Consider the following 15,625-nt stretch of genomic DNA (forward strand, 5'->3'; position numbering starts at 1 on the left):
AAATCTGGCCCATTTTCTGCTGTGATTTGTTTTTTTGGGGATAAAAACACATTTCATATTACGAGAACTTCGTCCAAACCCCAAAAAATCGTAGTTCTCTGTAAAATTAATAGTTCGTCTCAGAATTTGGGTTTTCAAACATGCAACAAAGGCAACGGGCTTTAACCAAGTTATTTTTCCTCAACGTGTCAGTCGAGGCTTCCAAGTAAGAGGTTTTGGTCAGCGTCAAGAGTCCAATCCAAAAATGTAGCTCTGTGAAACCACAGGAAGAAGAAGAAGGATACAGAAGTGTCAGTGCAGGACAGAAAGTGCTTCCTCAAAATGGGTTTCACTTACATAAACAGTCTCTCTCTTTGTGTGTCATCCTTGATACCCTTAAGGCCTGCCGGCAGATTGTTGTTGTTATAGTTCTGGGGATGAATCGATGTCTGAACGAAGAAGGAGTGCAGACACGGAGAGCGGTGGGAAAGGAGCTCCGTAGCGGACGAGGGGTCACCGACGCAGTCGCGACATGAGAGAGACAATGGACGGACAGCGAGGCCGAAACCCCGCAAGGGGTTAGGGATGAGTGGGAGGATGGGAGGATGGAAAGAGGCGACGCAGCTCATTGAGCGAGTCCTGAAGGTCGGTGGAGGTGAAGGAAAAAGAAACAAGGGACTGTGACAGATGGAGAAAGAGGAATTTGCAAAGAAGAAAAAGAAGGGGGGACCTCAGAAGTGAGAGGGAGGAGGACAGGAGCGAGGACGAGGCCCCCAGAAGCAGATAGAAACCAAAAGGGGAAGGGGATGAGGTTTAGAGGAAAACAAGTGAGGGAGGGAGAGAGTGAGCGTGTGTGTGTGTGTGTGTGTGTGTGTGTGTGTGTGTGTGTTTTCCAGCCGAGGAGGCTCCAGTTCGCCAGCCACAAGCTTCGCCTCAGATTCCTTCGCCTCGGGCACAACGGCATCTTACGTAATCCGCTCCATACCAGCGCCGCCCGCCGTAGAGGCCTGATCGCTCACACCCCCAATCCGTGAGAGAAGCCCCCTTTTCCCAGACATTTACTCTCCCGACGGTGTTCGATACGCGGTGCTATCGACGCAGTTTAGCTGGGACCAAAGAAAGTGGCGAGGCTCAATACCCAGACCGACTGAAAGCCCATAGTTATATCAAGTATTCAGAGCAACAACCTGCTTGTCCACGAAAATACAGCATCAAACAGTCGGACGTCCCGGTGGTTCATCCTCTGTAGTTGTGATTCATTAAGTTGGGTCAATGTGGAAGACCTGAGAATCTACCTAGGTTGGTTTTTTTCGTGAAAGTATCACAAAGTAGTTGTGTCGATCACTTTCAAGTTCTTTTTCTTCAGATTTTCTTCAGGACATGAAGTTCATTCGTTTCTTTCTAAAATCTTTTGACCGCTACAAAAATGATTCTGACGAGGTTGGTACGACGAACTGATATAGAACCTGGGTGTAGTTGAAATAAGATCTACATGTATGAAGTACAGCTGCAACAGTTAATCCATTAGTAATCAATTACGTAATTAATCGCCAACTATTTTGATAATAAGTAGTTTTTATGATATTTTTTTTCAAAATTCTCAGATTTCAGCTCCTTAAATGTGAATATTTTCTGCCTCCTTCGCTCCTCTGTGACGCTAAACAACTAAACAACAACAAAACATCATCTTGGGGCTTTGGGAAACACGGTCGACACGACTGTCGAGTATGAAGTTAATTAGTGGTCCGGCAAGATCTGTTCGTGCCTTCGTCTTGCATTTTTCATGGGGCCATGGGGAGAGATGCTGCATCCAGCACCTGCTTTTGTGACACGCCAGCCGAGGTTTATTCGCGGTGCGTATCCTCATTTCTTCCCCAACTGGAGACCTCTGATGACGTATCGACGAGGCCGAGGCCTGCTGAGACGTGCCGGAGCACGGGCCGGCGATGATTCTCTCAGTGGTGAACGTTGTCCCAGTCGCAGTGTATTCGGGCACGACGCCACGGGCGGTTCGTTAAATAATAGATTCCGCGGGAGGTGTGCCACGCATTCTTTTTTGGGCCCCCTTCTTTTTTTGTCGCACGGGTCCTCCGCCCTCCGAAAGAATCTTCGGGCCTGTGAGGAGAGCCCCACCCTCGGCCATAAATCACGACCGCCCGCCTGGGTTATGGATGCTGTCATCTCCGGATCGTCGGCCAAGTCAAATTTACAATTAACGATTACAATTTTTTTTTTTTACAACGCTGGGTTATTGAAAGATTTACTGCGGGGGATGTCAGTTTGCATGTCGACAGCTGACGGTGGTTTGGTTTGGTGAGATAGTTCAGAGTTGATGCGATCCAGCTGCAGTTTCATTCATTCGTGTCGATTCATTCGATTTGAATTTTGTTTTTGCTGATATTGATCAGCATTAATCTTCAGTTGATTCACTGTTCATCACGAGTTCAGCCAAGAGGCGCCATTTTCAAGTTGCTTGTTGTTTTTCCATGGTATTTGCAGCAGAACTAGAAAGTCACCACGATGCCGTGTCTTTAAAGTCGGACGTGGGCTTGAATCGTGTTTCTCTCAGTTTAAATTGCTGTACGTGACCGATGTCTCTTGACGAACGATGGCGGCGCTAAGTTGCATTTCCTGTGACCCTCTACATCATTAAAGTCAACTTGTGCTTCGCCAGGTTTAATGCAATAAGAATAAGATAAGAGATTGTTAGTTGACATTCTTAGCAAAAATTATTGACCATTTTTTTACTCAGATATCTGTTTGTTACATTCGCAGCAATTTAATACAGCATTTTTTCTCGAATGTCGCCACAATCACTTGGTTCATAATACCGCAAATATTTAAAAATTGCAATACGGGCCACAGATAGTGGCTTAACAGGCCGTTGTTTTAATGGAGATATTTAAAGTTAGTCACTTCTATTTTCTCTGTCCCTCCAAGGCAACAAAGGCTTGAATCACATGTAAAGTCGTTCTGTGTACCGACTGGAATAAAGTGTAATTTTTTGCCGTACACTTCCATCACCGTGCACCCCAGTGCACACGCAGTATGCAGTTTCATAACTGCAGGAGCATGCTGTGCCGTTATGTCATAGAGAGAGAGAGCGTGTAGACACGGTGAAGACACAGCTGCAGGCCGACATTGCGATGCGGCACTGGTAACGTGTTTACATCGAGCGGCGCTTCAAGCCACGTCTCACCTCGTCCTCCTCTTCCCCCCTCCCCCGCAGAGCCCGGTCAGCAGAAGTCTTTCAAGAGGAAGCGGTCTCTGATCAACTGGCCCTTCTGGAGAGGCTCCAACACGCAGCTGGACGGCCTGCCGCTGTCCCCGACCTCGCTCTCTCCCACCCAGGGACGGCTGTTCGGACGACCCCTGAGCTCCATCTGCTCCCCCGACCACGGCCTGCCCAAGCCTGTCATGGTGAGCGGATAGTGGAGGTCATGTACCAACGGCATGGAGGGGGTCAAGACCCTGTCTGGAGGGAGGGGGGCGGGGGGGGTCTACAGTGTGTAGGAGCTGGAGATTATAGAGATGGATCCACTATACATCAAACCTTTTGAATCCTAACTTCCTGGAGTCAAAATTCTTATGAGTCTTAAAATTCTTATTATTTCATTAACCCTTAATCCATACCAAAAAGTTAGCAAACATTTAAAGTCCATTGGAAGCTGCAGAACATAATTCATCCTTTCGGCCCTGGTGAATTTCAGATTTTAGGTAAATGGTGATCCAAAATTAAACAGGAAATGACAAATTTACTTTGCTGTAAAATTTCACTGGACAACTGTTCCGTTCAGGATATTGGTAAAAAGGCGAGACTTTATTCATGTATAAGCTTTACTTCCCCCTGTTTCCACCACCAGGACATGTTGGTGTTCCTGTATCTGGAGGGGCCGTACACCAGGGGCGTCTTCAGGCGGTCGGCCGGGGCCAAGGCCTGCAGGGAGCTCCGAGACCGACTGGACAGTGGGACCGACGACCCGGAGATCTCACACCAGTCCGTGTTCATCATCGCTGCCGTCTTCAAGGTAACACACACACACACACACACACACACACACACACACACACGCTCACGCTCACGCGCACAGCTCTGCCGTGTCTCACTTGTTTGAAAGCGGACAACAGAAAGCAGCAGCAGCGGCAGCGACTGATGTGCGTCCAAAGTCACATTAGTCCCGACAGGATAATCAGTCTGTGCGCAGCCGGGGGGCCGGCTGCCAGTCGCACACACACACACACACACACACACACACACACACACACACACACACACACACACAAAGGTGCAGCATTGTTCGGCGTCCAGGCCCAACATGTCGCTGCAGCGCGGGGGCAGAAACAGAGAGCAGCTGAGGGGCAGAAACGAAGTTGTTGCTAATCAATATGAAGTAAAAAAAAAACTGTTATATTGATACATTTAATGTCAAAAAAGTAGTATCAAATTATTGCTGAAATGATCTCCCATTTAGAATGTACTGTACATTGGCTTCTTCTTCTTCTTTCCCCTGTGTCTTGCTTTTGATGTGGAGTTGTATTTTTCTATTTGATCGTCTCCCCTTAATTCCTCAAGACGTTAATAATTATGATGATAACCTTGGGTAATTTATCAATATCCCTCTTTCCCCCCCGCCACACAGGACTTCCTGCGAAACATCCCGGGCAGCATGTTGTGTACGGACCTGTACGACCAGTGGGTGGACGTGATGGAGGGCGAGGGAGGGGAGGAGAGGACGCACGCTGTCCAGAGGTAGGAACTCTCTCCTCAAATCATCCGGGGGGAAAAAAATAAGATTCTCACGCGACAAGTCACACAGACGTCGGTTATGCAGATTGGCGACAAATTATAGGAAAGACCTGAATAGATGAGTGTTCTGGAGGCTTGTGGTGGTCCGACGCCTCACTGTGGCACTTTGTTGGTTTTTCCTTTAATTTCACAAACTGTTTATGTCTATGTAGAGAAAGAGGGGGGGGGGGGTCAGATCCAAAATCAACAAACTGAATTCCTTTTTTCTTAAGAAAATAAAAAACAAGTAATGTGGAAGAAACAATGAAAATGATGGTGGAGGAATTCCTGTGGAGCCTGAGGGCAGCAAACAACATGGCAGCACACACACACACACACACACGCACACACACGCACACACACACACACACACATACACAAACGCACGCACACACACGCACACACTGAGAACAAGGAGCCAGTCATTTACCGTTCCTTCTCTCTCTCTCTCTCTCTCTCTCTCTTTCTCTCAGGTTGCTCCGCCTCCTACCTGGAGAGAACCTGCTTCTGCTGCGGCACGTTTTCGCCATCCTGCACTGTATCCAGGGCAACGCCCACGACAACCAGATGAACGCCTTCAACCTGTCCGTCTGCATCGCTCCCAGCATGCTTTGGGCCCCAGCGCCAGGCACCCCCGAGATGGAGGGGGAGGGCACCAAAAAGGTGAGGACAAAACACACGCACACGCATAACTGCAGGCTGAGGTGTGTGTGTGTGTGTGTGTGTGTGTGTGAGAGACATGTTGCAAACTCTCAGGAATTTAACATTTCAGTGGGATAATAGAAGCAAACTGCTTCAGCGTGAGTGTGTATATATGAAGCACATGTGATCAGACAGAGGACACACCGTGGTCTTTCTGACATGGTTACACACACACACACACACGTGTAGGTGCACATATGTGTTCACATGCACACACTATCTCTGTCAGCCCCAAAAAGCCACTCGTCAGCAGACTGAAGGTTTCCCTCGGATGTGAGGCTTGACCCTCAGAGCAGGAGCTGACACACACACACACACACACACACACACACACACACGCTCAGTCACGTTTGCATGTCATCACTGACCGTCACTCGTAAGACTAAAATCACATTCTTACGCTCGGCTGAGCTTTGGAGCAAGACTTGACAGGACAGATGGAAGCCTCGGCGTTTCGTGCTGACTTACTCCTCAAGGCGCAGGAAGAGACAACTCTACAACTTAGCCATCGGACGGTGACCCCTCCCAAATTACAAATATATAGAAATATAGTTATGCGCGTGTGAAATGTGTCAATCCTTAAAAATTGCTTTGGATGTATTCACTATTCGCTCTTGTTTCTAGAATCTACTGTCTACCGGAAGCAGTTTTGAAATATGTCCTCATATTTCATTGTCGTAGGCAAATCAGAAATTAGCACGACTGCAGTTATCGTGTCGTGGGTCCGACCCCGGGGCCTGGCTCCGATTGGTCCTCCTCAGGGGCGGCCGCTCCGCCCCGAGCTTCTGACCCCAGCCACTCAAAGCAGTTTTCTCCGCGCTTTCGTGATCTCATTCTTTTGGTTACTTTCCAAAGCTCGCGACCACAGGTGAGGAGTCGGACCAAGTGTGTGACCCTCAACCTCACCGCTGCAGTTGGTCGTCGAGTTTATTCATATTTTATGGTCATTGCGGATTCAAAGTTAACCTGAGGGTGAAGTGACTTTTTCTCCTTCATATCTTGGGTATAGCCAGTCTAATAACCTGAAAGTACTTATTTTCACAGTAGGAGCTGGAGCTGGAGAAGTCCGTCACGTAGTCACTAAGACATGTAACAGTTGTTGAGTCACACACAATCTCTGTGGGCGGCTGGTTTACTTACCTTTACAAATGTGTGTGTGTGTGTGTGTGCGCACGCGCGAGCTTGTGCTCGTACGTGTGTGTGTGTGTGTGTGAGTGTGAGTGTGTGTGTATTCTTGTGGCTGTGGTTCGCTGAGAGAAAAAACATGCAAAGAATTTCCTAAAGAAATCCTGAGCACAAGTATGTGTTTTAGCCGAAAAAAATCGGTGTTGTCGAAACAACCGCTCTCTTTCTTTCTCCACACACACACACACACACACACACACACACACACACCTACACACTTGTCGGTACAAGTAGCCTCAGCAAACCCGCAAATACCTAAATATCTCCCTCACAAATGCTCCCCTGATAACACTTTCCCTCTCACACACACACACACACACACACACACACTGCTTGCTTGTGTGGCGGGCGGCCGGAGCACAGGCGGCCTTTTTCCAGGGGGTGAAAAAACAACTTTAAAAAATAACAAAGTGTGATTTCAACATCTCCAACCCCCCGTCCTTCTCCTCCTCCTCCTCCTCCTCCTTGCGGTCGGGACCAGGGGCCAATCTAAACCAGCGTAGGCCCCTGGTCGTGTAATGCTGGTGTGAACGTTCTCAGTTTCCGCCGGTTGACTTCGGCCTCCGTGTCCCTCCTTCCGTCGTGCGGCGTATAGTTGAAACGTTTTTGTTGGCTGAACGTGGCTGTTCGGGAGGTGAAAACTTCACTTCAGATTGTGTGCGGGCTCAAGACGGAGACAGAAAGACAGATCACTCAGAGGAAAGTGGTTTTTCCTGAGCTTGCTCTTTCTTCTGCTTTGTTGTGTTTTTGATTACATTGACTTTTTACTGCGTTAGAGCAACGGACCCCGTGGGGAAAGACACTTGAGATAAAATATGGTACACAGGCAGCTAGATAGACTCTGTGTGTGTGTGTGTGTGTGTGTGTTGATTGATGACCTCAGAAATACTCCGAGCTGACCTACTAACACACAGCTGTGGCATCTGTTAATGCACACACACACACACACACACACACATGCACACGTGAAGATTGTGTATACGCTCCATGTATCCTGCAGTCATTGTACAGTCAGTCCACTCTCAACCTGCGTCTATACAACAAACACACATTTTGTGAACGATATTCAGCCGTTCAGCTTTCGAGGAGTTGAAAGAGTCATAGAGAAAGAAAACGTCTCCGAATGGGCCGTTGATGGATGGACGAGTGGAAGTCCTGTGGATGCCCAGAAGCGTTCTCTTTTCTTTTCTGACAGTGCCGTCATGTATCACGTAGCGGCGCTCGCTGACTGACAGCGAGGAATGCTGGACGGGCGTTTTTGAAGGAGGACAGGAAGGCCCCAAACCAAAGGGAGAGTGACGGGTAACAAAAGAGCAAATAGAGGGAGGGAAGTAAGAAATGTCAACTAAGGAGAGAAGCACGAAATACAAAAAGTGGTGAGAAACGACAAAACATTTTTTAGGAAATGAAAGATGTAAGGAGACGACTGTACCAGTGAGAGATATCATGAGTTGTGCAATCAACTTGTTTTGTTTCCTTTAATTAGTTCGATCAAACCATAGACGGTCTATGAAGATGTTCGACATGACAGCTCCTCAAAGGTGGAGCCAAAACATCTGTATCGCCCCCCTGGTGGCCGGCTGCAGTATAGCTCATAAACCCCGCCTCCTCCATGTTAGCTAATGGGACATGTACCAAACAAAAAATTCTACGTACTCTAAATGTTCCTAAAGATGTTTTCAACCATTTGAGGTATAGTTCTTATTACACTGATATGTTCAAGTGTTCATGTTTCTGATCAGTTTGGTTTAAATAGGTTATTTGATGCTGTACGAACAGGGTGAAACGTCGTGATTGACTGAATTGCGATTGGTCGATATTGCAAGATGGCAGCAATCTGGCGTATCTGGGACATTTTAGCTTAGTTTTTGTACAACGAGAGGAAGAGGAGATGTGTGGTCCATCTTAATATACAGTATATGGATCAGACATTTCAATAAAAGAACGCAGGCTTACTGTTTGTGAATTTTATAGGTCTAAAATGGGGATTTTGGGACAAAAGCATATCTTTTTTTGCTTATTTTTCATTTTTGTGCATGTTTTTAGCCTCATTGGAGAACATTTATAATAAATCCTATTATACAAGCGCTCTTACAATGATAAAAAATTGTTCACAATTCTGCTGCATGTGTCACACGAGGTTACATACTGTTGTTGTGTAACTGTGCGCTGTTTCTGCGGGTTATGGATAGCAGAGATGGCCGAGAATTACCCATAATCCCAAGAAAAGTGTTGCCTCGGGGGATTTGGTACCGCAGTCATTAGCGCGCGTGGTATCGGAGCAGAAATAAGCGGTGTTCTTTTCAGAGGAGATCAAAACCTGGAGGCAAATGTTGCATCTGCTCTCTGCTAACGACTAGAAGAGATTAACTCTTCCTGATTGCTGGAATGAGATTAACGTGGAATTCATTAAGTTACATAACTGGCAAAAAAAAAAAAATGCTGTCATCTGTCAGGTAAAATCAGAACAACTGGGCCACCAGTGCTAGTTTTAGTACACTGCTAAAAAAAAATCAACTTTACTGAGAAACAGGTTGATTTCTATTAGAAGTAAAGGAGATTAAAATTAAAGACTTTTTAAAATTACATTTCTAATTAGAAAAATACATTTACAGCCTGCATGTGTCGTCTGAGCAGTGACTCATTAGTTGCATGTGGACACCACACACACACACACACACACACACTCTCACACACACACACACACACACACACAGACAACATCTGGCGCACAAACAAACAGCGAGTCCCGAAAAGTCTGTTTGCCTCCACCGCGTTTTCCATGGTGTCATAGTGTCGCCAGAGAAAAACATCTCCTTTTTATAAACACAGCCGGCAGATTTTAGTGGAAACTTTTCCACAAACCGGGCGAAGACACGTACGTCCCCAGCGTTTAGAGACGACGGTCCGTGTCGCAGGACGTCATGTCTGTTTTGTTTACAAAGGCGGCAGCTTCGGCCAAGTGCTGTGATTTGTTTTGAGGGCAGATTCCGACTGAGCCCATAATACTCGCAGAGCACAGACGCGGTCCGTCTGTTGCGAGAGCTGAACCGTCGACTCAAACGCATTCAGGCAGCCGCTGCAAAAATGTGTTGCTCCCTCACTGACATTTGTAGCGGTGATATTTGTGCCTAAATATGTTGGCGAACACAGTATTATGCATGGAGTTGGTGCCAAAATCCCACTCTGCTGTTCCCAGCCGATAAAAAAGAGCCGATACGTGATGTCATATATTATTATCAGGACGATATACAGGACTGGGAAGAAGGAGTTGGATGTTGGGTTGGAATGCAAATACTTGTGTGAGGGGGTTTGCAGGCCGATATCGGCGCAAACAAATGAAAGCAATCTTTTCTCAGAATGAAAATACTGAACACAAAAAAAACACAACAGCTTTGACAATTGTTCCTTGAAACTGATACCACACAGTTATTAAAGGCCACAGTGTCACAGAACGGATCAGGCTGCAGCTACAGAACCAGCAACTACACATTTGCTTTAACATCATATCCAGTCTGATCCACGTTAAAATGTTCACTTGGCAGCGTGAACATATTTGTGTCCAATTTGGCCGCGTGAAATTCTGAGCACACGTGTGCGAGTTTAATAAACACTTGGAAACTGCGTGTTTGCTGAATTACTGCAGAAAATCTTGGCGCCTTCCCCCCGAGAAAGTTCCTCAACGAATGAAGTCGAGCGTAAACAGAATCACACCGCGGTCCAACTGTACGACACCATGAAAACGAACTGTCAGCAAAAAAAAAGAAGAAAAGTCAAAGGGGTTCGTGCTTTTAACCCGAGCGTTCTGTGTGTGTCCTCCTGCAGGTGTGCGAGCTGGTCCGCTTCCTCATTGAGAACTGCGGCGGCGTCCTGGGAGAAGACGTCACCTCGCTGTTCAGGAGCTTCAGCCAGAAGAGCAGCAGCAGTGACCACGGATCAGGTAACTGAGAGTCAGGAGGACAGAGGACCGGATATAGATGAAAATCATTTGTTTGTATCAGCTCCTAAAGCAGAAATATCGACATTTTTACTGATGTAGAAATTTGTAGAGTCTAGTGGTTGAGCTCTGAATCTGTAACATTACAGAAATAGTCTGTGTCCAAAAACCTTCGACAAAAGCAACAACGATGAAACTTCTGAATGTCAAATAATCTACAATATTTGGAGGTTGGAATTTGAAAAAGTCCTTTTTTGTGGCAGTGAAAATGCACATTTAAGTCTGTAAAGCAAAGATTTGTCCGCACGTGAATTAAGGTCACAGTCAAGGTCAAAGTGTGTGTGTCTTGATTTGTTTTCTGGAAGTGTAACAATAATGCTTCAGTGTGTTACACACGCGCACAAAAAATCATTCTAACAAGGTGGTTTGACATTGACAATAAGGCCGTGTGTGTTTGCGTGTGTGTGTGTGCGTATTGTGCGATTGAATGGCCGCGGCTCTTTCAGGCCTGTTGATTGGGGTCGGCACATTGACCCTGCTGTAATTTCAGTGATTGCCGGGGGTCACAGGTGCCGATTAACACGGCGTTGAATCTCCCCATTCATAAAACAGCGCCGCCGACGTTCTTGCCCGACTCTATAAATAACCCGCCGAGGTCAAGGAGCACACAGCGGGGACGACGCTTTTGTCCCCTGTTCAGTCGCCGTCTCCGGCGGTGAACCGCGACTTTGTTCATTCAGCTCTCGGGTCAAGACTCGATCTTAGTTTCAGACCTCAGATGGCTCGCACTGTTCGAGGTCTGTAGGATTAAGTGTGTGTGAGAGCAGAGCAACAGAACTTGGCAGATGCAGCCGCAGCTTTCATTAGCATTTTGCTGCAGGGGTGCTGTGTAAATAAGATCTAATAAGTGCTTCTTCCACTTGAATGGTGAATGTCTGCAGGGAAAGTCTTTGTTTGCCAAATTATTGTTTAATCCAAGTCGTATAATAACATCATTTCTATCCTCTGTCTTTCCTTTCCATCCTTCTCTCTTTCAAGATGTGTCGTCCTTCCAGATGAACGATTCGTCCTACGACAGTCTGGAGAACGAGCTGAACGACGACCCCGAGTCGCCCTTCCAGGAGCAGCTGCCGCTCCGCGACAAGGACAAGCCGGACAGCCGCAGCCGCGACTCCGTCATCACGCTCAGCGACTGCGACCCCGATCCCGACCCGGAGACCGACCTCCTGCTTCAGCTCCCCCCGCTGGCCAGACCCAGGAGGTTCAGCCCCGCGGTCCGTCAGCCCCGCATGCGCCAGGCCAACGGCACGTTGCACGGTCCCAGGAGGCTGAGGAGAAGTTCGGAGCCCGCCTTGTCCCTGGCGAGCACGCCGCCGTCGGGCACCTTGACGGGTCACGTCGACAACCATCGGCTGCCGGCAAGGAAGGCGAGCTACGATGCCGCCATAGAAGGGGAGCGGGCGGAGGGGGAGGGGGAGGTCTTTCTGGAGCAGGCGCTGAACGGGCTGCAGCTGAAGGAGGAGAGACACGATGGATGTGAAAAGGGAGGAGCCAAAGTCCAAAATGGCGGCTGGAGGAAAGTGAAGCACGCGCCTCCGCCTCCACTGAGACTGGACGCCAGCTGTTCCAGTCTGTCGTCACCTGCCACCTCACCCACAGGCTCCTCCCTCAGCTCTTTAGACTCCGCCTTCTCGCAGTATTCTACTGACTACGCCACCAATGGCGTGATTCCGTTGGCTGAGCCTCCTCCTCTCCTTCCCAGGCGGCCCCAGCCGTCACCCAGGGGCTCGCCGCCTCAGAGGGAAGCCACGACTCTTTCTCAACAGCCCAGCCAGCCCTGCCGAATCGCCCAAGCCACCACCCACCCCCATGGCCTCCACCCGAACACGTGGCTCAAGAAGGACCGCCGCTTGTCTCTAAGGCAGCCTGACAATGGACCGGCAGACGAGGACTTGCCTGTGGTGAATGGGAAACCCAACCCAACCAGTGATGGCTACTCTGTCGGTGCCCAGGAGGCAGCGGGAACGAACCGAAGCTGCCAGCGGAGATCCAGCAGCCCTCCGTCCTACCAGCAGGCTCTGCTGCAGCTGCAGCGCAACCGCTCCCCTTTCTACAAGGGGACTGAGAAACCCCTGACGGTCCGAGAGCTGAGGCAGCTCCACGACCAGACCTGTACCGACAGACCCCCAGCCTCCCCTAACAACCCCAAGCCACCCACAGGAAGCGAGGTCACACAGACACTGGCTGGAAATGAGCGCGTGCAGCCCCCGCAGGGCGTTTTCTACGGACAGAGCGGCACCACTCTGGTCCTCCAGAGGCAAAACTCCCACTCTCTGACTCCGGCCATGGAGGGTGACCGAGGGAAGACCCTTCCTCTCCCTCGCCGAGCGTCTGAGCCTGCCCAGGTGCCCGCGAACCCTTCTTACCCGTCCTCCAGCCTCAGCCTGAACAGGCCGAGAGTTTCTAAGGGCCAGTCCCAAGATGGCGGCCTGAGAGTGTCGGACGTGGAGCCAATCCACGCCGAGCCGCGCTTCTGCCTGTCTCCCTCTGCCACCCGGACCGTCAGGGACTACTTTTCCTCGCAGGATCAGGAGGACGCAGACGTCTGCCTGCGGAGGAGTCAGGAGGTGGCACTGGCCATTGTGCAGGGGAAGAGGGAGTGGCAGAGCAGGCGCTGCAGCGACCCACGAGTGGAGGACTTCGAACAGCTTTTTTTTGCGGAAGAGTCATACGTGTAAATACGAACAGTGTACAGACAAACTTTGTATGAAAGATGGATTTCTTTTTTTACCTGATGTGTTCGGACAACGGTTGTCATTATTAATGTGATGATATTCCTCCATATACACCTTTTTCCTTCCGGCAGCAGTAGTTACAAAAACAGCCCCGTACAAAAAGACAGTTTACTCTAATGGTACATCCAAGGTACAGATGCACCACCTGCAACAGCGGTTCTCCATGAGGGAAAAATCTATATATTGAAACAGACATGTGACAAAAAGTACATATACAAGTTTTAAGTTGTTGGTCATAATCCATTATGGATCTTAAAAAAAGAAGTGTTTTCATGGATTTGACCCTGATTTTTACTTTGAAGCGTGTTGGTTGAAGATTATTTATGAAGTAGTGAGGCCCAATTTTTTTAAAAATCTACAGAGAAACTGGTTCAAGTGTACATCTGGATCCCAGTCATTAGCGATGCTGCCAGTGCGTGTCAGCATTACAGTCCTCCTTTTTAAAATTCCAACCATAATGTAAATTAGCATACTTGTGGACAACAAAGTTGTCTTCGTGTGAAAAAAGAAAGAAAAACAAGGGAACAATCAGGGGTTACAGACATTTTACAGGGCTACGAAAGCACAGCGACTGTTTGCCAACGCTGCTCGCGGCGGCATCAATTGCAACAATATGGTCAAGATGACTGACTTGATGCAGATGTACACAAACCCCACCAATGTACATACTTGTACCTTTAGAAAACAATATATATCGTAGAGCATTTTTAACAGCAATTCTACCTTTTAATGACCGTTTGCATCTGTTAAGTGAAGTGTTTTTTACATCGGAATCAGTGAATCAATAGGGTCGGTATTTATGCATATGAGCTGAGGTTCCAGACGCGCCGCCACACAGTGTCGTCCTGTGTAGCTCTGGTTTATATCTCTGTCACGCTGCGAGGGAGGGGAGGGGAGGGGAGCGGATGAAGAAGAAAAACGTGTGTGTGTATGTGTGTGTGCGTAAGAAAGTTTGCCGAATATGATGTAATCATCATCTCATCAGCCTGTCCTGAGCAGGAATGTGAGAGAACTTGTGCCACTGAGGGAGAAACCTCCTTTATTCTTGCTTTCATAGCACTTCAATAGTCTCGCCAAGAAACCCTTCTAGTCTCACAGGAAAGTCAAGGATACCGTGTGTGTGTGTGTGTGTGTGTAGAATGCGTCATTGAAAATTGTCCATAATAATAATAATGATATTTTGCCCACCTTACGATGAATGACCTTATTTCACTGTGCATTATTGTGCTGTAAAGTATGTAAATACATCCCTGTGGATCATACAATTATTATCACAATGTAGTTATCAGTGTTACTATGAATTTCACTTTTCCACAGGACCACACACACACACACACACACACACACACTGGAATAAGGCCATTGTCACGTTAAGTGTTGCCATTTTATATGGTCTCAAAATGTACTTTATCCTGTATTATTAATATTATATTTCTTATCTCCTTTACAGTGAATTGTGTCCAACATGTATAGCTCTGCATATTTATGATATAGAAAATATATAAATATATATAAATATATTATCTTGTTCCTTTGGTATGTTGTGCTGTGACAAAATCATAAGTGTATTTTTGTACATGCCAATTCTGCTGCTGCTGTCTCTATAGAAAGTATATTTGCTACAAAATGCACCATTTGTATATTGTGTACATCTGATGTCCAGCGTTCACGAGAACAAAAATGTTTTTGATTTTTAATAAATGTTGCTCTTGTGAAACTACTTACTGTACATCAACTGGGGATTTGTTCTTTGAGTCGAAATTTGAACGTTTTGTTGCCTGATACGGATATTCACTGCCAGGAAAATCTTGAATGCGAAATTTAATAACACAAGAACCAACTGTGGCTTCGTTATTGTTTCTCTGACCGTAATTTATAATCCTTTCAACGAGGAACAGAACTCCAGCAGACAGGGTTGAATCGCATATTAACAAAATAACAACAACAAAAAAACATTCTCAATTGTCGAAACCAGCAGAAATATAGATAGAATCATCAAAATGATGTATCTGATTCTCCTCATATTTTCAACCAGTACATGACACTGAAATATAAATGTTTTTTACTACCGTGCTCCTCTGGGCTGATGTTCCTCAGGGAGTCCGCACTGCACCGGCATCTTTGAAAACTGGTAATTGTAGTCGGCCTCTGGCAGAAATATTTAGCCCAGCCCAACACTTCCTGTACCTGGCCGAGTAATATTTCACCAAGAAAAGGGTGAGGAGGCAAAGTGCAGCAGAA

At 47.3% G+C, this 15,625-nt stretch overlaps 1 protein-coding gene across 3 annotated transcripts in view; it reads left to right on the top strand.

Moving 5' to 3' along the window:
- The window catches only part of arhgap20 (Rho GTPase activating protein 20), a 50,667-nt gene extending 35,563 nt beyond the window's left edge, over window positions 1–15,104 (top strand). For all 3 annotated transcript variants that reach the window (XM_035604227.2, XM_035604229.2, XM_035604228.2), the window contains 6 exons: window positions 3,209–3,399; window positions 3,843–4,007; window positions 4,620–4,729; window positions 5,239–5,428; window positions 10,478–10,592; window positions 11,628–15,104. In XM_035604227.2, the coding sequence (XP_035460120.2) occupies window positions 3,209–3,399; window positions 3,843–4,007; window positions 4,620–4,729; window positions 5,239–5,428; window positions 10,478–10,592; window positions 11,628–13,327 (2,471 nt within the window). In that variant the 3' untranslated portion in view covers window positions 13,328–15,104. The remainder of the gene's footprint in view (window positions 1–3,208; window positions 3,400–3,842; window positions 4,008–4,619; window positions 4,730–5,238; window positions 5,429–10,477; window positions 10,593–11,627) is intronic.
- The last annotated feature ends 521 nt before the right edge of the window (window positions 15,105–15,625 follow it).

Source organism: Scophthalmus maximus, chromosome 14 (genome assembly GCF_022379125.1).
Source record: "Scophthalmus maximus strain ysfricsl-2021 chromosome 14, ASM2237912v1, whole genome shotgun sequence".
NCBI classification, from domain to species: Eukaryota; Metazoa; Chordata; class Actinopteri; order Pleuronectiformes; family Scophthalmidae; genus Scophthalmus; species Scophthalmus maximus.